At 41.2% G+C, this 10,792-nt stretch overlaps 1 protein-coding gene across 1 annotated transcript in view; it reads right to left on the minus strand.

Annotated features, from left to right (window-relative positions):
* ANKRD33B (ankyrin repeat domain 33B) overlaps positions 1-10,792 on the minus strand; it is a 40,101-nt gene that overhangs the window by 26,044 nt on the left and 3,265 nt on the right. The window contains exon 3 of the mRNA XM_010708555.2: positions 10,443-10,790. Within this exon, the coding sequence (XP_010706857.1) occupies positions 10,443-10,790 (348 nt within the window). The remainder of the gene's footprint in view (positions 1-10,442; positions 10,791-10,792) is intronic.

Below are 10,792 nucleotides of genomic sequence, written 5' to 3' on the forward strand. Positions count from 1 at the left end.
CCATGTTGTAGCAACACAGACAGGACTTCCCACCAGGCACTAATCTGGGACAGTAGTGGTGGTTGGCGAGGCCTCAGCGCCAGCATACCTGACTCACAGGCTGCTCTGAAGGCAGGGCCTTGCATACAAAGAGCCGAAAGACAAAAGCAAACAAATAAATAAATACTACACAAAAATGTAACACTCGTGTGAGAGAGTTTTAACATATCACTAGATCAGCTGACTCAGTATTATAGGGTCAGGCTCAAAACATTCTACATCCGAAATGTGTGAAACAACAAAAGCCCGATCGTGCGTCATTCCCATTTCGAGTCAGCTTGCTTTCAAATTACTCCCTGTGGATTCAACAGACGTGATAGAAAATAATAGAACTGAAAAAAAAAAGGGAACTATTTCCATACTGTGGGTTTTTCCCACAGAGCATATGATTTGAATTGCTAATTCTCTGCCAGATGTGCAACTACAAACTCTGTGACAACTATCCCCTTCACATGGTACTTAATTATTTCTTAATGTAACTTACTGGGCATGCTAAAAATGTATACTTAACAAAGGTGGGAGGGTTTTTGGTTTTGTTTTTAATGAAAGAACCCTCAGAGATGGTTAAATCCAAGTCTATACGATATAACATCTTAAATAACAGCATAACCTTCTGAGAGTAACTTTATTTATAAAAACATTAAAGGTGAAATCCTGTTTTCAATAAAGCCACTGGGAGTTCCTTGTGGCTGTCACACAGTCCACAGATTTCATTTTCTATTTAAAAACACTACCAGAAGTTTTTAGTGTCTTTTGTGCAACTCTACCTCAGTGACAGAAGTTAAGCCTAACTCCTCAGTACAAGCACAGACAATATAGGAACAACGCATTGAAAAATAATGAGCAATTTGTTGGAAAACCAGGAAAAAATAAGTGGATTTTAGAGAAGCACTTGTGGTCAGACCCAGCCCTCATGAACTTGGCTGCACAGAGCTCCAGTGTCACATACTTTGCGATGCACAAACAGCCTGGGCTTGTCCACTGTAACCCTCCGCATCAAAAGGCTGCTGACACTTTCCAAATTGTACTGTATTTCAAAATTAGCAGTGAATTTTAGTTAGTAATCAAGTATTTCTTTTCTACAAAGGAAGAAAATTGTGTTTTAATGAAACGTAATTTAAAATATGTGCACATTAGGTTCATCTGACACTAAGCAAGTAACATCTGTAAAGTAATGTAAGAGTCTCATTATTATTCTTCTCTGTGAAAATTAAGTACTATTCAGACATAATAGTATTGTGATAAATCACCCAGTTTTTGCTGGTCTCAGTTACACAGTAATCATCACAAAAATACAGATGTAACATGGCTTTATGTTTTTTATATTTCAGTATACCACTTCTTGAGCAGTCAAACAGATTTTGGATTGGTTTTAAACTTTGACAGGGGAGATTTAGGATAGATATTAGGAGGAAGTTTTTCACACAGAGGGTGGTGATGCACTGGAACAGGTTGCCCAAGGAGACTGTGGATGCCCCATCCCTGGAGGCATTCAAGGCCAGGCTGGATGTGGCTCTGGTCTGGTTGGTGACCCTGCACGTAGCAGGGGGGTTGAAAACTAGATGATCATTGTGGTCCTTTTCAACCCAGGCCATTCTATAATTCTATGATTTCAAATGTACATGCTGAAAAGCCTAGATAGATTGAAAAATCTACTTTGCTTACTTGCATTTTTTGTTCAACATTTATCAGTATTTATTTTCATAGTTCATGTTATTTCCAAGCACAAACACAAAGCCTTGTGACTAAAATTAATACAAGTGAATCCTGTGCCAGAAAAGCCTTTTTGTATTAATTTTGAAATGTCCTCTGAAACCAAGAAAGAGGTAAGCCACACTGAGCAGAAAACCAGAAATCTCACATCTCTGCAAACTGTAACAGCAGAAGGAAAATCAGTCAAAGTCTCCTGCTGGGGGAGATGCCCAGCCCTCCCTTCAGTTTGGCAGTGGTATCAGAGGTCCTTCAGAAGGCAAAACTCAGATTATCGCTTCTAGCACTACTAGGACCAACAGACATGAAGGGACTCAAAGTTAAGCTCTTGGAAAGATACGGAACAAGGAACTGCTGTCATACAGTCTGTACCCAAACCCATCACTTGTATGATGCTTCCATGTTCCTATCTCAGAAGTTGGACTGAGAAAATTTATTTTTCTTCTTCATTCAGCCTGCCTTGAGATCAAAAGCCTTAATATGCACAGTAACCAGACAACAATCCACTGGTACTCATCTCAGAATTTTTGAATTTTTGAATTTTTGGACTTTTGGACCCACGTTCTTTCCTAGTGTGGTAGCTCCTACAGCCTACTGATACTCAACAGGAAAATGTTTCCAAAACTACTGAGTGCAAGTGCCATCTTGTTCAATTTCCATTTTCTTTCCAAAAAATTACATTGGCATGTACTTTGTTTCAGGTCAGGCATGAGGCCTGAAAAGTGATGTCTACGCAGGATAGTATCCTAACTGAAGGGGCACACTCGTTGCTCAAGGATTTGAAACACCCTTATGACTGGACATTTGGGTTATCTTTGATTCACAAAGAAGTGCTACTGGAATCTACAAAAAATTCTAATCTGCATCAGACATCTTAGACCTTGAGGAGGGGAAAGCAGAAGAACAACAGTGCTTGGAGATGAATCACTTCTACCAGTATGCGTGTTAGTAACAGGAAAAATGCTGGGATCAAAACAATACAGGGATTCCCCATAACAGTCACATGTCCTTTTGATCTGTCAGTGCTCACTGAAAATGACTGAATAACTCAAAAATGAATGCCTTCATGCCACCACAAAACAGCAAAGAACTCTAGCTTCATTTAATTTTGGATCTATCTTATCCTCTTTTAAAAATAAAAGACAAAATCTGTTAATGAAAATACATATGCCATCAAATCTTTTGAGGATTCTCAGTCCAAAGTTGGGCTCCTTTTAAGGCACCTTTGACAGTACTAATGCTCTGTACAAAGTAACTTTCTATGCAGTTGAACAACTAGAACTGAAATGCTTTAATTGAAGTGAGGCAAAGCAGAATAAGGAAGAAATTATGAAAAACTGCTTATTTCCTGTTACAAGAAAATATATGACTGCTGGGATTGGTAGCAAAAAGGAAAAATAACCTTCCTTTTCATGTCCCAGAGTTTTCAAAGCCTGTACTAGGCTTCAGTTAAAAACCTAACTTGTCTGCACGGGAGTCTTTATTTTCAACATAAGCAAGGAGAGAAATATCACTGTCTTTTTTCCATCTCTTTTATTACAGAGTTTAAAACTGAATTTCTAAAGACAACTGTTCTTCATGGATTTTTCTGAGCTTTTTTTTTCCCTTTGTCTCTTTCTTTCTTCCCGTTTTCTTAGACTGCTTTTTGCAGCTTCAGCATCAAAAGGAACTTCTGTCTGAAGTTGTGTAGAAAGCCACAAAGCCTACACATTACTTCCAAATAACCCTTTTATCAAACTGCAAGAATTCAAATCTTATCTAAGTCCTGATTTTGAAGAGAATTGTATACCCCAACAAGACTTCAGGAAAAGGAACATAGGAACATTTAAGTGGGAAAATTAATGCTGGTGCTCCCTTTTGAGCAATTCCTTCACAGCTCTCTTCCAACAACATGAACTTGCATTTCATAATGAGGTGAACGAATTAGCAGTGCCACATTGTGCACTGTAAAACAAACCTGAAAGACTCCCACTGGAAAAATGCAGTAAGGCATACTGAGGTTACATTTCTTTTTCTGTGTTACAGACATGGTTTACTAAAGACATCATTATACATCTGTCATTATAACTGATGATAAATATCTCGGGAACCACCCTTGTTAGAATACCTCTTGTCATAGTTTTATGATTTTTGGTTATCGGTATTTCACATCATGGATGCTTGAAACAGTTGCATTTCTTTACATCTAGGGGCAACCTGTACTCCACTGGGTAACTGGGATCATTACAGCATCACTGAGGAGCTCTGCAAGTCCAAATAGATGACTTAAGATACTGATGTGAAACACTGCTTAAATTGGAACAAAAGATTTTTATGACCTTTACTTCTGGGCTATAGTCAGGTCAGGCTGAAAACCTCTCTCCTGTTCAATATACTTTGCAAGAAGCAATTTGTCAAAATTCTTAAAAGAAATTGCTCTTCATCTGGTTTCTTTAAAAGCTGCATCACTTGAAATTAGATTAAACTTGTACAACTTTCTCAGGTTGATGAGGTCTTCAAATCTGTATCTATCAATTTCAGAAAGAGCTACATCTGTTAGATAATGCAGCTTTTGACACTAAGTACAAATTATGTCTTACTGCCTGCCTATTTCTTGGAGGATGCAGTACATCTCATTATGCATTTCCAGTGGTCTGATAAAGATTTGCATTCCCATTTCCTTCTAAGCACCCTCATAATCCATATTAACCATTGCCTTTACTCCAAAGAAATCATGTTCCATGCAAATATTTCTTCTACAGATCAGTCGTTTCAAAGGATTTGTTTCTGTGCCAGACATAGGAAGGCATTCCTTCCAGAGAGGATGAACACAGACAAGGACAGGCATTCACCTACTCTGCATGTACTCTTCCGACAATGCCTCCATGTGCCTATCTGTATCATAGAATCATATCATAGAATCATAGAATGGCTCAGGTTGGAAGGGTCCCCAGAGATCATCAAGTTCCAACCCCTCTGCTACTGGCAGGGCCACCAATCTCCAGATCCGGTACTAGACCAGGCTGCCCATGACCCCAGCCAACCTGGTCTTGAACACCTCCGGGGTGGAGCATCCACAACCTCTCTGGGCAGCCTGTTCCAGCACCTCACCACTCTCTCTGTGAAGAACTTAGCCCTGACATCCAATCTAAACCTTCACTCCTTGAGCTTAAAACCATTCCCTCTTGTCCTATCACTATCTACCCTCCGACTATTTCACCAAATTCCTCCATAGACAATTAACTTCACATTCTCCATAGCCTATCCTCTCCTTTCTGATGGCTTCCCTTGAGTTTAACTACAGTATTTGAAAAGTTCCCAATCTGGTTTGAGTGGCATCTGTATTTTGCGAACTGTTATTTCTTGCTTTTTTTTGCTCACTCATTTCCTTTTTAAATATATACTCATAAATATATCCAGGAATTGTTTTTTTGTGTGTGCATTTAGGGGTTTTTTTTTACTATTCTGAGGGGTTTAAATTAGATTACTTTTGCCTTTAGGGTCTTTTTAAAACTAATTCCACCCTAAAAAATTCCCTTTTATGGTTTAGCGTCATGACATTAATACAATTGCTCACATGAGAATACCTTGTATGAGAGAACACAAGGGAACTGAAACAGACTATGAATATAAGAAAAAATTTCCTACCAGAGTAGCTGATGACATTTGTCAAGTCCTTTTTCTGACAGGGGATGACTTATACTGTGTGCCACTAAAACCAAAAAGTAGCACATGGCAAGATCTTTATGTACCTTTATCTTGTCTTCCACCACAAAATACTACACACTTTGTTTTTCCTTTTTGCAGGTTAACATCACGCAGATAAAACAAAAACAACAATAACAACCACGCTACCCAAGCTCTGACACTTCTTGTGATGTGTGCAGAAGTTTTACCAAACCCAGTATTTCCTTACCCAGGAAATGGGAACCGCTGGCTCTGTGTCCTCCACAGCCAGTCACAATTTTGGGAATATATGCCTTTAGCAAAGGTAAATTCGGGTGCCATCTTCACTGAGTATTCACTGTGCATATCTGTGAAGCATATGTGAAGCATAACCCGGAAGAGTACGAGCATAGCAGAGACCCCTGAAACATGCTCTGGAGAAACCCACTGTTCTATGCCAAGCAAAGAATGAGAAAGTGGAAATATTCTTCCACTTCACCCCACAGAAAATCTCTCCTGCTCCATCCTCTCTGGACTGACTTCCAGCCCTACGTTCTCACCAGTTTTTCAAGTAAGTGCCTAGAAGCACACTGCTAACTGTTTTTTGCTTTCTGAGTAGTAGCAACTTCCAGAGTTCTGAAGCAGAGTCTTTGTCCCTCCCCAGGTATTTCTTCATTTGTTTTTCTACTGAGCATCAGCCACTAATGAGAGAAGAAATCAAAAGAAATTTATATCGTGAAGAATAGCCCCAGATCAGTTCTCTTCCTTTAACAGAAAAAGGAGAGAAGAACAAAGACACAAATCCAGGTTTGTTTGATGAGAGAGCTGTGGATCTACCATGCCCCAAGGGAAAACCAGCTACAGAGCAGCACTGATTAACAGCATCCTGTATGAAGAATTTATGTGAAAAATCAACTGTGCTCAAATATGGATTTAGAAATATTTTCTGAAAGGAGAAGTAGGAGTTCACAAGCTGAGCCACATAGGTTATTTTGTCTTTTAAGAGAAATGAACTAATAACACAAATGCACAAGCTCCACTATGTAGTGGTAAGCTTACACAATAATCTGTTTAATTCCAAGTATTTTTCTAGCAGTGGTTCCTGAGTATGCATGAAACTGGGTGAAAGACCCACTGAATAGTGACTTAAAAAATGAAAAGCCAAAGAAGACTACAACAGAATGTTTTGATACATATATCAACCCTAAAATACAGACCTTCAGCACAGTCAGTAAAACAGACTACACAACTTAGGTAGTTAACACAAAACCATTCTGAGGATAAGCTACAGTGATTATTTTAAACCTGGTGGGGGGATATTCTTTGCCTTTTCACCTTTTTCTCTCATTCCTCATTGCCTGACATGGCAAATTTCGTTTTGTGGTTAGGTAACACCAAAATTTGAATCTCTGTTTTTCTGAGTATACATAATCCTGCTCTTCAGACAGGATTTAATATTATGTCAAACTTATGAAATGTAAATAACTAAAATTCTTGAAATGTAGCTAGCAAGGAGGAAAGGAAAGCAGTCCCCCCATCACTGTGACTGACTGGCACTTTGGTCCCTGTCAGGTCAAGAATTTTCACTGAAGCCAAAATTTTATCTTCTGTATATTTGCAGAACCCTCTTTACTGCCAGAATGAGACAAGTAAATACTGTAGCACAAGTCAGGTAAATACTTTAAGCTAGGAAAGACAATCCTGCTTGATCTGCAACTACTTTATTATACGTTGTCATAGTTGTTTTCCAAATATTTTGTTATCAGATCTGCCAAGGAGAGAAAACAAGCAACATGAAGCTGGCCTTTCTGGACTCCATACTCAGCCAGCAGGGCTGCAGAGGATGCAGGGATGAACCTTTTTGAGAACCTGCATATACACATCACAGCATATAAACTGCTGTTTCCTTTACGACAATGAAAATGAGACAGAGGGAGACATCGGTCCTGAGGCTGTGGTGACTAATAAGTCAGATGTTGTGAAGGATGGTGAATTTAATGTTTACTGCAGGAAGGTGGATTTAATGAAAGTTTGTGCCTGACAGGTGGTTCTTGCGTGGGGGATCCTGCAGCTCATGAACACAGCGCAGGAAAAATCACCTCCTGCAGAAATCCTGTGAAAAGTCACTGTGGAGGCCTGGAAAACAGTCTCAAATGAGAGAAATAGTGTCTTTCTATGAAAAGGATCAAGAAAAATATGAAAAGTTTCATCTAGACTTTGTCATTTTTGGAAATAATTTCTTCAAATCATAATTTGCTCACAGAATAGATTACTTTAGGGCTGGGGGTCAAAATATAAAAGCAGAAGAGTGCCAAAACTCCAGCTGTTCACTCCCAAATTCATTTTAAGGATTTAACCATTTGGAAGTTTCTTCCTCATGTTATATTTGAAGATTTGAGTTTAATCACTTTGAAAATCACGATGTGATCTTATCTTTCTACCATAACATACTGCACTTTCTAAAAAAGTACTGTTTAGGAAAACAAATTAAATTGTGGAAATGCAGGTGCATAGTACATACATAACAGAAGTTATCAGATCAGAGCTGTGAACACAGTCAGTTTACTTAATCGGACAGCCCTTCCTTCATCACTGCACTTCTCTAAAGCAAGTGATCCTTCTCTCTCCTGCCTAGTTGGAAAGAAAGAAAATTTGAGAAGCAGCAGAAGTTCTTCTTATCTGTTCAGTGAGAAAAAAAAAAAAAAAAAGCATCCAACTTTTCAATAACTGCATGCAATAATGCATTGTAAACAAGTAGTATCATGGACTTTAAAAGCTATTAGTACAAATTTGAGGAATTTAAAGTAACCTTAAAGTGGAAAATGTAACTCCTTCAGTTGTCTTTAGGCAGTACAAATAAGTTTTGCTTATGTGCCATTTGCAGTGATCTTATATAGCAGGCAAATTCAAGAGCTGAAAAAATTCCACAGGAAAAAGAAAGAGCTGAGGGATTCCTTTTTGTCACGTAAAGTTCTCAGAAACATGGCTGTTCTATTGCAAAATAATGTGAATTTGCTGATTTTCTGAACAACAGTGTCTGGGAAAGAATAAAAACTAACTGGGAATAGACACACAATAACAGAAGAGGAATCAGCGATTTTCTTGGGCACTTTACTTAAAGCCAATGGAGAACGTGCTGTGGTTTAGCCAGGCTGCTTGTTTGTGTACTGGTTCCATGCTGTGCCTGAACCTGCTGTGGGACACCTGGAGATTCAGCAGAAACGCTTCTCCTGTCCCATTCACATCTGTTTGGAAAAGCCAGACTGCCTTGCTCTGCATCACTGCCATTAGGGCACTTCCTGCAGGGTCGTATCCCCTCAGGCAGACAGAAAGATTGAATTCATTCTCCTCGCACCACCAATGAGGCTTCCAGAAGCTGCTGAATTCCAGAATTTCTTTTACTTCGTTTTCCCCCCAAAATGAACAAAACAGAATTTGGTGTCAAATCTTAATTTCATGTCAAATTGCATATCTGCTTAAGAAGAGCAGAACTATCTTTACAGTATGAACAAGTAACTTTAAAATTTGAATCCAAGCTAAAGTTTTGATTCTTTTCTGGGATACTGGAAAGATGAGAAGTAACTAGCTTTGTGAAGCAGGATGGTGAAGGGAGGGCTGTCAGCTGTGCTCACAGCCCTGAGTCCCAGCCTACAAGAGGAGGAGGCTGCTTTGCTGTGACGGCCTCCTGCCCAGAAAGGGAGGCCTTCGTGCCACGCGCACCAAGGACCCAAGCTTGCCCCACAGCCAAGCACTTTGGGAGCACTGAACCTGCAACCCTTGATGGAGGCCACCGCCATGCAATGCTGCTACAGGCTGGGGCCCAAGCTCAGGCCTACCCTCATACGCAGACAGGTGCACCAGCACGCCCTGCCAGGCCTACTCTAGTGCAGCCCTGCAACTTGTGTTACCAGCCAACACGAGTTGGCTTTGGCAGAAAGTTGATTTAAAATATTTCTAGGCTCTACAGCTCACTCCTACTCCCATGGCTGGCTGCCCCCTCAGCTGTGTTCATACAACTTGTTGCATTCATCTCTTTCATAAAAATTCACTGCGAGTCAGGTCACTGAAATACACACATTACAATAATCTTTTGTTGACAGAAGGAAATACATTTTGCAGGAAAAATCTTAAAAGTACACATAATAAAGACAACTTTGAACACATTCCAAACCAAATTATTAGCCCATTTTCCATGCAGAGACCTCTTATGTTTTGAGAATATGCAAGTTACTGGCCCAGATAAAATCATTCTGGCTTTATTTCAAAACATTCCTGTCATATATGTCACGTGTGGTAGAAGCCCCATCCCTAGAGACACTCAAGGTGAGGCTGGGGGGGGCTTTGAGCACCTGATCGAGCTGCAGGTGCCCCTCTTTGTTTCAGGGGACTTGGGCTAGATGACATTTTAGAGTCCCTTGCAACTCAAACCATTCTATGTTTCCACTCTGTGAACATAACAGTCAGAGAAACTTCTTGGAGATTTTTTTGGAAACTCCAAGTAAAAATTATAAATTCTTTTTTATTCTATTGCAGAAATAGAAGTGAGTGCAGTTGCTATTGCTAAACTTAGATGTTACTCAAACACCCCAGTAACATTACTAGGAAAAGTTTTCTCCTGCTTTAGTGAAATGCACATCTTGCCCTGCAGTTAGCCAAGTGACAGTCAAAAGCCAAAATCACAAACACTGTACTGACACAGAATCCTAACAACACAAATACAGAGAAAATTCAGAACAGTCTGATTTCAGCGCAAGAATTCTGCAAGTTCTGCCTGGCAACGTAGGGGCTGAGAACAAGCTGAAAGTTTTTAGAGAGCAAAAGGCGGAAAGACAAGCAGAAAGAAGGGGAGGGGAGGGACAGTAGCACTGCCTAAAGCGAAGCTCTCAGAAACTCGCAGCTGATGGCCGGAAAGTGGGACTGCAGCCCCCTGCTCCCCAAGGAGCGCACCCACACCGCCGCCCGGCGGAGCCTCCTCCTGTCCCGCCTCGTCCCAGCGCCTCTGGGGCCGAAGCCCACGGCACAACCCGCGCGTCCCCCGTGCCGCTCACCCTGCGGTTGCGGTCGGTCTCCCGCACCTCCTCCGCCTCGGGGCCCTGCCGGATGAGCGCCCGCAACACCACGGCGTTGTTGGTGCAGCACGCTCGGAAGAGGCTCAGCGCCTCTGGGCTGTCGCGGTCCTCCTGCTCCAGGGACCAGCTGTCCTCCGTCTCGTCCTCCAGCCCCCCCGGCGGGTAGAAGGAGTCGTCCGAGGCGATGCTGCAGGTATCGGGCAGCTCGGAGAAGTCTTCATACTCCTCGCAGTCCTCCTCCTCCTCCTCCTGCTCCTCATCGCCGTGCCCCTCGGCGGCAGCCCCGTCCGCCCCCTGTTCAGAGCCGCTCTCCGCCTCGGGCAGCTCCT

The sequence above is a fragment of the Meleagris gallopavo genome, chromosome 3 (genome assembly GCF_000146605.3).
Source record: "Meleagris gallopavo isolate NT-WF06-2002-E0010 breed Aviagen turkey brand Nicholas breeding stock chromosome 3, Turkey_5.1, whole genome shotgun sequence".
NCBI lineage: Eukaryota > Metazoa > Chordata > Aves > Galliformes > Phasianidae > Meleagris > Meleagris gallopavo.